At 32.4% G+C, this 13,967-nt stretch overlaps 2 protein-coding genes across 2 annotated transcripts; both read left to right on the forward strand.

Moving 5' to 3' along the window:
• The first annotated feature begins 6,868 nt into the window (after window positions 1-6,868).
• On the forward strand, window positions 6,869-7,372 carry LOC110715458. Its single transcript, XM_021894039.1, has one exon. The coding sequence runs from the start codon at window positions 6,869-6,871 to the stop codon at window positions 7,370-7,372; it is 504 nt and encodes a 167-aa protein (XP_021749731.1).
• A 3,721-nt stretch (window positions 7,373-11,093) lies between these two features.
• Window positions 11,094-12,119, forward strand: LOC110715587. The gene has a single exon (XM_021894176.1). The coding sequence runs from the start codon at window positions 11,326-11,328 to the stop codon at window positions 11,836-11,838; it is 513 nt and encodes a 170-aa protein (XP_021749868.1). The 5' UTR covers window positions 11,094-11,325; the 3' UTR covers window positions 11,839-12,119.
• Window positions 12,120-13,967: the final 1,848 nt, after the last annotated feature.

Consider the following 13,967-nt stretch of genomic DNA (forward strand, 5'->3'; position numbering starts at 1 on the left):
ATGAAAGTTAGTTTTATCAAATGTGATACATTATTCAATTCAATATGTTCGCTAACATAGTAACATACTACCTCCGTTACAGGTTATGTGCAACGATTTGATATAAAGTAGAGAGGCACAATGTCTAATCGTTGCACATAACCTGTAACGGAGGTAGTATATATTATAGAAATGTAGTAGTAGACAGAGAATGAGGAATTAGATAGATTCCATTATCAGAGGAAAATGGAGAAAATGAATCTACAGCACTAAAGATTACAAGCTACAGTATATATATATATATATTAGTTAGTTAGAGTAACTAACTAACTAACATAATAAAATAATAAGTATAATAACTCTAATATATATAATTGATCATGTTTTATAAAAGATGGGTCATAAACGTTACACTTGTGTTTGTCAATGATAAATTGAGGATTTATGAGATTTATTTAGACGTAATAATTTGTTTGCAACAATCAAATTAGAAAAGAAATTTAGTTGCATTTAGAAGTGATTTATTTTTATTCACTAGATAGATTTCGTTTAAATTCTTATACAAGGTGACCGCTGTATTCTTGTTATTCTTCGGCATCTAAACAAGTATTGTTGAGTCAGATTATAGGATAATCAACTAGTACGTCGTCTGATTGAATCTTCTAGCTCATGGATGCTCTATCAAAATCTATCGCTATTCCTTTCCTCCACCGAGAAAGAATCATTCCAAGTCACAAGAGCAATCTTTATTTTTTTTAATGAATTTTTCTTGTCCTTATGGTAATGCAATGCAAGGGACCGGAAATCTTGTTGTTTTCAATGATGAAAAGAGTTTTATGTTATGTTCCATTTTTGAAAACCCTAATTATTAGATAATAATGCCCATCGAATAGATTAAGGACAAGCTAAAGATTTTTATAGGAGGAAATTGTTATTGAATGTTTATGTAGTGCAGCTCCAACGAATTCAGTTCACTTCAGCTCAATTCAGTAAATGTGAACAGACCCTTAAATATTATCATACGAGTAATTAAACTATTTAGGTTAACTGTTATATGTTGCCATCTTTGTATTATGTTTGATGTATTAGAGTAGAGTTGATTTTTAGGTGAATATAAAGATGCATTTTCTAGCTTCCAAGTTTGAAGCTTTTTTTAATGCACTATATTATTATGCATAAATATAACCCCTCCAATATTAGTGGGACCTATTTGAAAGGGGCCCATTATAGTAGATTATTATGTGCACTAGAAATCCTTCATCAGAAAGAAAGTGATGAAGTACAAAGCCGTTACACAAAGTTCTCCAATCAAATTTTAATTCCATATTTTCTCAATTTTTTTAACGTGTAATAAGCTAATTAAATCTCATACTATCAATATAAAAAGAGGATAAATATCATACTCGTAAAACTTTTGTTTTTGGACCACCTTCAATAAAACATGCTGCTTGTGCCGCTATAGGATTAGTGTGTGAAAATAAAAGAGAGTTAAAGATGGTGGTACTTCCATGAATATTCATTTTCATATGGTATAAAAAGCATGGTAGTTTTTTCTTCATTATATATATATATATATATATATATATATATATATATATATAAAGCATGGTAGTTTTTTTTTTCTTCATTATATATATATATATATATATATATATATATATATATATATTTTGTTATTTTTTTAAGTGGATGAATATTAAGCATGATAGCTAAGTTAATAAGGCACTAACATACCCTCACTCAACTTTTAAAAAGTTAGGGGAAATATGTGAGAATCTTAATAGGATTTTAATAAGATTCTACTATATTCTCTTCTAGGGTTAGTACTAAATGTACTTGATAATTCATGATTATTATATACAACTCCTAATAAGTCCTACATTTGATTGGTCGATCTCAAATCCTTAGTAGATTGAATTTTTGAAGGATTTGTTTAGTGGTTATACTTAATTTATGCCAATAATTTTTATTGGGCAAACACATAATTATATGTTTGACAACATACAAGTTTAACCGAGTTTTATTTTAAAACCAATTATAATAGCCGATAAATTTTCGTCGGCCTGATTTTAAAAATTAATAGATTCCTTATCCTACACATAGCTAGTATATATCAATGGTTGTTTTATGGGTGAGTAACTCCCATTTATGGGATAGATTCATTCGCTAAATCTACAAATTATTATAGACAAAACATGGGACCTTCTAACTCAAAATTTAACACTACACTACTTTGAGCTCTATTCTAGAAGTATATCATCAATCAAAAATTTAAAAAAATTAAAAGACGCCTCCACTTATATCAATTCATGTTTAGTGGCACAATATTAGCAAAAGAAGAAAACGGCCAAAAATAATGGCTAAAATATATAGCCCACCATTAAAGCTTCCAAATAATTGTGCTCCTTACTAGCTTTATTAAATTAATTTGTCACTTTTTGCCACCTTACCATCAAGCAACCTCAAAACCCAAGAGCAAGTAAAGTAAAGGCTTGGATTTCTTCCCTCATCTACTCTTAACAATTTTTAAAATCCAACAACTCCTCCTCTCATTGCTTTAATTACTCAATCTATATCTATATTATTAATTAATAATGACTTTTTTTTTTTGGTGGAAGTCGAAATAATTAAAGCTTAAAGAAGGCAAGTTTTGTTATCTATATTGATCATATTTTTTAAGGATTTTTTTGTGAAAAACTACCTTTTAAACTCCATATTTTGCGAAAAACTACCCTAAAAATAAAATGTTGTAATTAACTACCTTATAAAATATAAAACATAATAATTGACTACCTTATACCGGAATGAACACATTTGACTTTTATTTCCCGACATTGAACATGTCACGTGAGGGTCACGTGACCCTTTAATAACTTAATTCCCCTCTTTTCCCCAAATTTTCCTACTTTACACCAATTCAGCCCATACAATTATCAAAGGGGTTGCAAATAAACAATATAAAATATAAATAATTGTATTGTTAAGGAAAAGAGTTGGTATAAAGCGGGAAAATTTGGGAGAAAGGGGGGTATTAAGTCATTAAAGAGTCATGTGACCCTCACATGACATGGTCAACACTGGAAAATAAAAATCAAATGTGTTATTGCGGTGGGAGGTAATCAATTACAACATTTTATACTTTATAAGATAGTTAATTACAACATTTTATACTTTATAAGGTAGTTAATTACAACATTTTGTTTTTAGGGTAGTTTTTCGCAAAATTCAAAGTATAAAAGGTAGTTTTTCACAAAATATCCATTTTTTTTATTATGTGGTGCCACTACAAAAAATAAAATAAAAAAAAATCAATATAGCATCAACTAAAATTTGTTGCTATTTACCAAAAATCCATTGCCAACTCTATTTAGCAACGGGTTGGAAACAAAAATTTGTTGTTGCTAAAAGGCTTGTTGCCATGGGATTTTGGAAACCAGTTGCAAAGCAATTTTGTTGCAATATTGCATCATTTAAATATAGTTTCCATGATTGTTGCTGTTTTTGGTGCATTCGTTGCCAACTTTGGCAACAAATTACCATTGTTTGTTGCTAAAATTAGCAACAAATTATTAATGTTAGTTCCTAAAATAGCAACAAATTATTAATGTTGGTTCTTAAAAATAGCAACAAATTATTAAAGTTGGTTCATAAAAATAGCTACAAATCATTAATATTGGTTGCTATCAACACTATGAGACAAAAACCCAATCCCTATTAGCAATTTGGTTCAACCCGATCTCGGCCTTTACCAATCTGAAATCCCACTCAGGTTAGGTCAACTCGGCTCGACTTTGCACGTAAGGCTCTTTGAATCCCCAGTCTCAAGAATCGCATTTGGTAGGAGTCGAACTTGCGACCTCAAAGTCAGATGGTGAATCTCTTACCAACTATACCAAATACTATTTGTTTACTTCTATGCATATAATTTATAATAAGTGAACAAAATATTAGAGACGAAATTGAAAAATTTGTCTCCAAATTAGGGACAAAATAAAAAATCCGTCTCTAAATTAGAGACGAAATTGAAACCCGTCTCTATTTGATGTCATTTTAACAACAAATAATTTTATACATTACAGCAGAAAGTGGCTTACATATAAATTAACAACAATATGTAACACAACTCGTTTCCAATGACAACAAACAAAATAATGCGTTATCAATTAGCAACAATAATTTAGAAGACTTGTTTCTAATGGAAACAATTCAAAAATTCATTGTATTTGTTTGTTTCTAAATCAATACAAATAAAATATTTGTTGTCATAGTTTGTTACTATTTGGCAACAAGAGAAAAATATGATGCCGTCTAGTAACAACTAGTAAGAAAATTTGTTTTAAAAAACAATAAATCAAAAACATGTAGCCATTGTTTATTAAAAACTAAAACATAAAATGTCGCTTTTAATTAGGCAATGAAAAAATTTAGATTCGTTGCTATTTAGCAACATTTTAAAAATCTGTTGCCAAACTTAGTTGCTAAAAAGCTTTTATTTTTGTAGTGTGCTCAATTTAGGGTGCGTTCTATTTAAACAATTTTCCCTTATACGAGCTTATATAAATTATTTAAACTTGTTTTAGATGCATGTATTGTGTAGTTGATTTTGTATAACCTTTTGTTAAGCCTAATATTGTATAGCTAATGGGCCAATATTATCGGCCCTAATCTCTTGTAAGGTTGTATGTATAAACTTGTTCATACACTAATACGACAAATGAAAATCAATTCCTGACATGATATTAGAGCCAGCGTGTGACATAAAGGTTACGGATTCAAAACTCATCACCCCTCATTTTCAAGTGGAATATTGAGCGCTGGGTTTGAGAAGGATCCATGCTGCACCTACACTTCTAGCCTAAACGAGCTTTCGTGTGAGGGGACATGATAGATTATAAAACATATTATTGGGCCTCAATCATCTGCTTAAACTTTTGGTTGACATGGTCCACTAACACCTTTATTAATTCATATATGAACTTAGCTTAAATTGAATTTATTAATTGTTATCAGAATTGAATTTGCTTTTTTTAAATTAAGAGAACATAAGGTGAATAGAACATGGTCTTAATAACCCTATCCAACTTTATATTGTCTATAACATATGTGAACGTTAAGGCGTTAGCTAGCAATATGCACACTCATAGCACAGCTGATTTTGGCAAATTAGTATGATATATGGATATGGATGAATTATTGAGGAATCTTTGATTTGTTGGTTCATTCCTTATCCACATGTATTCGTTTAGCCTGATGAATCATTTATCCTTAACTTAGCTTGTATGAGTTCCTAAACTAGTAGTTATTTTACTTTTTACTTGCCTACTTCTTTACGAAAAGAATGCCTTACTTTTATTAAATATGATGGGAAGAAATGCCTAACAATGAAGTAGATAACGAGGATATAATTTAAAGTTTGTAGGCAAGATTTGGATAAAAATTATTCCTTTGCTCCTTCACATTTATTCCATTTGCAATATTTCTATTTAAATTGAGTGAAACTTTAACCACTAAATTTCTTCATAAAAAATATATATAAAAAAAACTATATTTTTCATTATTTTAATCGTATGTATTAGAGATATTATTGTTGCACAATTCAAATATAATGTGCATTTCCTCTGAAAAAAAGGGGGAAAAAAAAAACAATGTGCAATGAAAGCATATGAAACAAGGCAAATGAGCCAAAGGGAGTAGTATATTAGATTGAATTGATAGGCATGAACAATGTTGATAATAACATGATACAAGGTTGAGCACTTGATGAGCATTTCAATCTTAACTTGAATTGTCTTGAACTTATTGGGTTTGATTGAACCTAATTAAAACCGATTGAACCTTATTAGGTGTTGTTCTATTCACTTATTTAAGAAAATTACAAATAATTATAAAAATAATTTGAAGTAGATACATCAAAGAACACTCGAGCCAAGTTCTAGTATCTCACGAGTGGCTTAGGCTCTTTATTAAACCCTGAGTCCCTGAGCCTCAAACTCCATGAGCACAACAATTCAACGATATTGTTTAATGTATCACAATGTACACTTGCGCACTGCTTGTTATTAGAGTGTCTTCTCGTGGGAGTGTATATGATGTTAAATTTAATGCAAAGCAAGGACGGACTAAGCTAAACATAGTAAGGGCCATAGAGTTTATATTGGTGTTGCTCTAGAAATATTGAGCTGAGACTCTGAGAGTGAGGATAGCTCAAGTAGTTAGAGCTTCCTTCCCGACTCTAGGAGATTCTGAGATTGATTCTTAATATCAGCCGTCCTTGTGGCTCTCTAAGTTAAACACACACCAAAAAAAAATATTGAGCTCGAGTTATATAAAACCTTTATTTATAAGTGTACGTACAACAGTTACAAAGAGTCGCAACTCATAAAAGACAATGTTTTTGAAGAGATACAAACATATTTCTTAACAGTTTAATCAATTAATATAGCTGACATCCATTCTCAAACTAATCAAGGAATGCAGCCTACTCCAATAATACATGCATGATGGACATACCAATCATGCAATAAATTAGATAATTTTAAATACTACTCCATTGTATAAACTGAAAAAGCTAAAGCTAGGCAAAAAGGATAGAAACGAAACTATTTTGCCTTAAAGGTGTGCTAGTAGAGTGGCCGGTGTATAGATTAGCCTTTCCCAAATCTTAATCAACCTTTATTTGTAACACTATTACATTTAATTAAATAAAAAAACGCCAATAATTTAACGTTTCTATATTCATTTCCATTTCATATAAATACACCTATAACATTGTCATTTCTTTTCAACACAACAAAAACATCTCTCATAAAAACAACATTCTCACAAACATCTAGATATTTTATTATTAAACCTAGTTTGTTTACAACTATTCCAACAATCTAGGAAAAAGATGGAGCAAAACCTACCAATTATCACAAAAAAGTTGTACAACATGGTTAAACTAGCCATCTTAATGCTAAGAAAAGGTATCTCCAAGAAGAAATTACTCTTGGACCTCAACTTGATGATGAAGCGAGGAAAGACAGCCTTTACAACCAGCAAAGTCTCCACCACTCTAGGTGGTGGTGGTGTTGTTGGTTTCGACGTTCAACAAGAGTATGAGTTTAGTTGTAGTAACACCCCTTTATACCGTCATTACTTCAACAACAAGAAGAAAAACCACTACTACATGTCCTCACCAAAATTCGAAGATATTGATGATAGCTTAGAAGCTATTAGCAAGGTGTTGGAGACCATGGTGCCTAGGAAAGATCGTGGTGTCCGGCCTCTAAGGGTGACGGACTCTCCCTTTCCTTTGCAAAGTGAAGGAGAGTGTGGTAATCAACGTGTGGATGAAGCTGCTGAGGAGTTTATTCAAAGGTTTTACTTGCAACTCAAGGAACAAAACTGCTAGTAGTGTTACTAGTCGGTTATTTTTGTGGTCAAACTTTTGGTTGCTTAACTTTGTGTTAAGTGTAAAATATGGTGAAATTTAGTGTAAGATAGTAGAAAGATACACAGACAATTCAGGTAACAGTGATGCTGAATATGTGCGTCCGTTTTCTGAAATATCATGTTAGAGTTTTGGACTAGCTTATAAGGTTGAAACCCTTGTAATTTTGCATTACTTTTTATTGTGTGTGCAAAATATATGTATATTGTATAATAGTTTGCACTTTGTAAAATTGCACTTGCTTCTAAGGTGGTATTAATCTTTGATTTATAAGTTTACATATAGCAAAACAAACCTCACTCTCCTTAGAAGCTAGAAAATATTTAGTTAAATCAGCACAAACTAAATCGTTGCTTTGAACAACTTTTTTTTTTTTAATTTTTTTAATTTAGCAGCCTAGATGTAAGAATCGTGAAATATGTGACTGATAAAAGATTTATTTGATAGGTACAACTTAGAGAAAGAAACGAGTCTTTTAAAAAATCATGAGAAATAAGTCAATCGCAGACTACCAGTTCCATTTGATTAAATTAATCTAACTCTTTAATAGTGACAGACTTAAATGTGTAGTTTTCGAAAGATTGATAAAAAAAATTCTCATAGACGAATACAGTAATGAATGAAATTAAAATCACGACTATCACTAGTATAAACATTGATATGAGACGGCCTAAAACAACAATTTGAAATCAAACGGTAGGAAATTTTGATGAAGAACGCCAAAAGAGAGAGAGAGAGAGAGAGACGCGGTAACTAACTTTACTTAAAATGACTTTTCACCGAAGGAAGGAAACTAACTTTACCTCAATCGAGCAACATTTGAAAAATGTGCTACCATTTCTATCATGGACCACAAGCATGAAAAAAACTTTTATTTACGCATATAATATCGCCAATTCAATCACACGCATACACCGTCTATCCTCACCCATATGAATACAATTATATGTTGGATATAATGCATGGAATTGGGAGCTAACTTTACTTATCTACTCTTCTATTTGAGGGAAAGGCTCGTCTTTGTCTCACATTGGTGGGATAAATAATTTTTACTTTGCTTAAATATGTGGATGTTATATACTACTTAAGTGTAACTTTGAAATTTTTTATGTCTCACAAATAATACCTAAAAGTTGCACTTATATGTAACAGAGGCAATACGTAGTACATAGTATGAGGTTTGAAGAGTCACTAATAGTGGTTTGAGCTAGAACACTACAAGAATCAGGTCAAATACCGACGGAACGGTTCCGACGGACCCGAAAATCCGTCGGAAAAATCGAAATTTCCGACGGATTTATTTTCCGTCGAATATTTCCGACGAATTATAGCATTCCGTCGGAAATTTCCGACGGAAAATAATTCCGTCAAAATAATTGGACGTTCCGACGGAATAATCCGTCGAAAAAGGTCTTTTCCGACGGAAAATTATTCCGTCGGAAGTTTTTCGACGGAAAAATCCGTCGGAACATTTAACTATAAAAAAAAAATATATTTTTTTTATAAACTTCCTAACCCTAATTCCCTTTCTCTTCCGCCCCTTTTCTTTTTTCCCTCTCTCTCTCTCCTTTCTCTCTCCTCCTCCTCCTTATTTTCTTTCTTCTGTTCCTTGTTCAGCGAATTCTCTCCTCCATTCCTCTCTTTTCTTCTTCTCTTTTCTTCTTCTCCTCTTCATTTTCACCCCCTCTTTCTTCTATCACCACCAATAACATCTCTGCCATCCCCACCACCAACAACACCACCACCACCGCAACAACGGCGACCACAACAACGACGACCACAACCACCGGGAAACAACAACGACGACCACAACAACACCGGCAACGCCCAACATCAATTGTAGATCTAGTTTAAATTTAGGTTAGATTGTAGATCTAGTTAATTGTTTATGTAATTGTTTTATTTTGTAAATTTTATTAGATAATTGTGTAATTATATAATTCGTTTAATTTTTGTTGTGTAATTATCGTTTTTTTCATTTTTCTTTATGAAATTCTTGTTAAATATGTAGATCTAGTGGTTTTTTTCAATTTTATTTTCTTAATTTTCGTATTTTGTGTTAATTTTCGTATTTTTGGGTTGATTTTCGATTATTGGTTATTTTCGATTTATTTTGTTAAATTTTGTGTTTTTTGGGGTTTATTTTTGGAGTGGTGGTGTTTGAAGGTGGGAAGGGGCTAGGGTGGGTGTCGGTGGCGGTGTTTGAAGGTGGATTGGTGGCTGGTGTGGGTGTCGGTGGTGTCGGTGGCGGTGTTTGAAGGTGGATTAGTGGCTAGTGTGGGTGTCGGTGGTGTCGGTGGTGGTGTTTGAAGGTGGGAAAACGGTTGCTGTGGGTGTTGGTGGTGATGTTTGAAGGTGGGAAAAGGGTGTGCAGTGGGGTCTGTTCGTCTGGTGGTGCAGGGTGGTTGCTGGTGATGTGGGCTGGTGGTGGGGTGGTGCGAGGCGTTTTTTTTTTGTTTTCTTAAAATAATTTTCCGACGGAATTTCCGTCGCAACATACCGACAGAACTCAGTCCGTCGGAAACTTGCGACGGACTTTCTCGGGCCTGAAAATATTTTCCGGCGGACTGAATTCCGTCGGAATAGTGTTTCCGACGGAAATTCCGTCGGAAAAAGCCCATTTTCCTACGAATAGTTTTCCGACAACTAGTTCCGACGGAAACGAGTTTTCCGACGAAAAACAGGGTGTTTCCGACGGAAAATTTCCGTCGTTATTTAGCTGTTTTCTAGTAGTGGAAGAAGGCATCACCACACGGGTAAAAGTTACAAACATAAACTCTGTATATTTTTTCATGTATTTTACTCAGATGACAATAACACTAATACATAGTATTATGTACGTGGATATAATCTAATTAATGCACGTATAATACATTATAATGATAAATACCAACATGAGGTTCGAAAATACATACCAAAAAATAATTAAACCACAATAGTACTCCGTACAAATCACCTACAAAATGAAAATAATGTACCATGTTCTTTGTTATCATCATTTAAGACAAGAATAGTTATCTATTTTTTTTTTTGAAAGAAGAATAGTTATCTATTAAGAAACCCTCTTGATGCGGTTCCAAGGCATCAATATTGTTATTATAATTATTTTTATTGTTATTTTTAGTTTATTATTAGATGACCGAATTTATTAGGATATTTTTGTTAGTTTAATTCGGTTAGTATAAGATAAGCTTAACTTTAAAGATCATATTTGCAAAATATTATCTTTACAAGTTAGAGTTAGTTTCCTAGTTAGATTAGAATTTGTTTTACCGATTTTTAGGCTAATTATTTAGCTTATAAATACGTGATGGTGTTTAACGAAAAGTATGATTGATTGATTTGAAATTTATAAAGTTTTACGTAAGCTTGTGCATGTGTATTCTTGGCCTAGTTTAGGTTTTAAGCTCGTGTTGCTTAGCGTTTCTTGACCGAGACTCAAGATTCCAAACCTTTCAACTGCGATTGAAGGTTATATCCATCAAAATTCATATCACCTCTCTAATAATTTTTCCGTTATTCACACGTTAATCATATACGCAGTATGTAGTAACATACACAATTTATTATTTGAAAAAGCTAAAGTTTAAAATTGAAATGGACAGAAACTAAACCTCTTTGATTGCCTTAAAGCCTTAAAGTTGAAAGTGGCCGGTTTATGATAATATTGAGAGCCTTTAATTTATTCATGCAACGCTACTACTAGTATTGGGAGCTCCATTAATTTAAAGTTCCTTTTTTTTTCACTCAATAAAACCTTTGTCTTAAGCTAGCTTCATGTCTAATTTCCTAGCTATAAATACTCCCTCTACCATTTCTTTTTCCACCACACCAAAAACCTCTCTTATACAAAAAACACAACATTCTAACAAACAAGCTAGCTTACCACTATTACAAAAATAATCTAGGAAACGATGGAGCAAAACCTACCAATAATCACAAAAAAGCTGTACAACATGGTTAAACTAGCCATCTTCATGCTAAGAAAAGGTATCTCCAAGAAGAAATTGCTCTTAGACCTCAACTTGATGATGAAACGAGGAAAGACGGCCTTTACAACCAACAAAGTCTCCACCACTCAAGGTGGTGGTGTTGTTGGTTTCGACGTTGAACAAGAGCATGAGTTTAGTTGTAGCAACACCCCTTTATACCGTCATTACTTCACCAACAAGAAGAAAAATAACCAAAACTACTACTACATGCCTTCTCCAAAAATTGAAGACATTGATAATAGTTTAGAAGCTATTAGCAAGGTGTTGGACACCATGTTGTCTAGGAAAGATAGCGGTGTCTGGCCTTTAAGGGTAACGGACTCACCATTTCCTTTGCAAAATGAAGGAGATTGCGGTGATCAACGTGTGGATGAAGCTGCCGAGGAGTTTATTAAGAGATTTTACTCGCAACTCAAGGAGCAAAACTGTTATTAATGTTGTGTTAAGTGTAAGTTAAGGTAAAATTAGTGCAATATAGTAGAAAAATACACATATATAGGTATCAAATATGATACAATTCAGGAAACAGTGATGCTGAAAATGTGCGTCCTTTTTTTGAAATATTATGCTGTCTGTTTTTGGGACAAGCAATATGGTAGAACTTTGGACTAGCTTGTAAGGTAGAGAAACTTGTAATTTTGCATTACTTTTTATTGTGTGTGCAAAATATGTATGTTATAGTATATTATAGTGGCAAACTCACTCTTATTGAATCATTTGGACGTTTGCATTTTTTGAAATTGATGCACTTGCTTTTAAAGTCAACTGGTATTTATATTCGGTTTATGTCGATCTAACATTGAAATCTGATTTGACCAAATAAAAAAAATAATAATAAAAAATAACTCGAGTTTTAACGTAGAATTTTTTTGTTAAATAAGTAAACTGATGTAGAAATAATGAACTATGTGATTGAAAAAGATTTATTTGATAGGTTTATAGTGAAAGAAACCATTCAAACATCTATGATGAAAAATAAGTCCACCACCAATCTCAAATACAAGTAACTAATTTAACAATAAAATGACTTTAATAGTGACAAACTTAAGTACTTATCAAAAGCTTGATGAAAAGAACTCTACGTCTCTACTAGATAAAGAGACTAATTACTAGCAATCAATGAAATCAAAATCAAAAATTTTCACAATTATAAGCATTGATAAGACACGACCTACAACAACCAATTAAAATTGGACAGCATAACCTTAAAGAGCCTCTAATGAGAAAAAGACGCGGCAACTTTACCTACATGACTTTCACAAAAGGAAGGAAAAAAACCTTTACCTCAATGAGCCGTCAACATTGAGTAAAAACATTGCAAAATATGTGCGCTATCCTTTGCTTTTATGGACCACAAGCATGAAAACTATGATTCCAATTCAAAATCTTCACTCGTACCGTCTATCAACCATAATATGAATCCTAAGGACTTGAATTTTTTAGTGTCATCAATCTTTTGATATCATTTTACATATTTTAAAACTTGTACTATGCATGACCTAATTTACAAGATACATTCATTACTTTGTCTACACTACTATTTAGTGGTTAATATAATAATATCCTACATCTTCACTAATGTGCGAAACTCACGTACATTGGTACATGTACATAACATAGAGTTTGGGTAACAATCGTTGTATTAAATAAGCACAACGTACATGTAATTTTGGTTGATTGGTGGTGTTGTAACAATTAAACAATAACCAATCTGGTCATTCTCCAAGATAAGTGCATGATGGATTTTATGCATGATAATTAACATAGTACATAAACAAGGTACATTCATATATGTTGTAAATAAAGGAGTGGTCTATTACAAATAGTATAAAAATAATAAGCAAGACCGAAAAATTGATTTCACAAAAGTAGGAAGAGTACGGTGTGTCGTGAAGCAAATTCACTGACTTGAAAACGAAATTCCGACGTAACCGGGGTGCTCAATTGTATTCGTCGGCACGTTCCCTAAGGTTAACACACCACTTCCACTTAAAGGCACTGTTGGGTGGAAGGTTGGAGCCAAGTAACTTATGCCCAATATAGAGTATGTGTTTAGCTTGTGTTTGATATGTATTTTTTTAAGTGTGTATAACATAATAAAGACTTCTTCTATTTATAGAAAAACATAGAAGAAGAATCCCATCAAACGTCAAGGGAGATGAATAATCAAATTGATGGTGGTAATTAATCTCCTTTAACATTCTCATAAAAGGGAGGGGTTATAAGAGTTACACAAGAGTATAACGGAGGTGATTAATCTCCTTAAACTTCCACATAAAAGAGGTGTTATGAAAATTATTCAAGAAATTAAGAATGGGAAGTAACGCCTTGAATTCCCTTTCTTTATTCCCACAATCCCCCACTAAAGGAAGGGAAGAAAAACCAAAGAAGAAGATAAGCAACATATTGGGCATAAGAGGAGATCAATACTTAACACTTAAATATTACATGAGTAATTTGAAATCTAGTGCTTAGTGAGATGAGGTAATGAATTACAAGTATAAGGGTGGACTAACCTTGAAACCCTTAGACTCTTAATCAAAGAGTAGACTAGCCTTGAAACT

The sequence above is a fragment of the Chenopodium quinoa genome, unplaced genomic scaffold (assembly GCF_001683475.1).
Source record: "Chenopodium quinoa cultivar QQ74 unplaced genomic scaffold, ASM168347v1, whole genome shotgun sequence".
Taxonomy (NCBI): Eukaryota; Viridiplantae; Streptophyta; class Magnoliopsida; order Caryophyllales; family Amaranthaceae; genus Chenopodium; species Chenopodium quinoa.

What these genes read in the sequence shown, in the direction of transcription:
- LOC110715587 (XM_021894176.1), top strand. Translation starts at nt 11,326, where the DNA reads ATGGAGCAAAACCTACCAATAATCACAAAAAAGCTGTACAACATGGTT.
- LOC110715458 (XM_021894039.1), top strand. Translation starts at nt 6,869, where the DNA reads ATGGAGCAAAACCTACCAATTATCACAAAAAAGTTGTACAACATGGTT.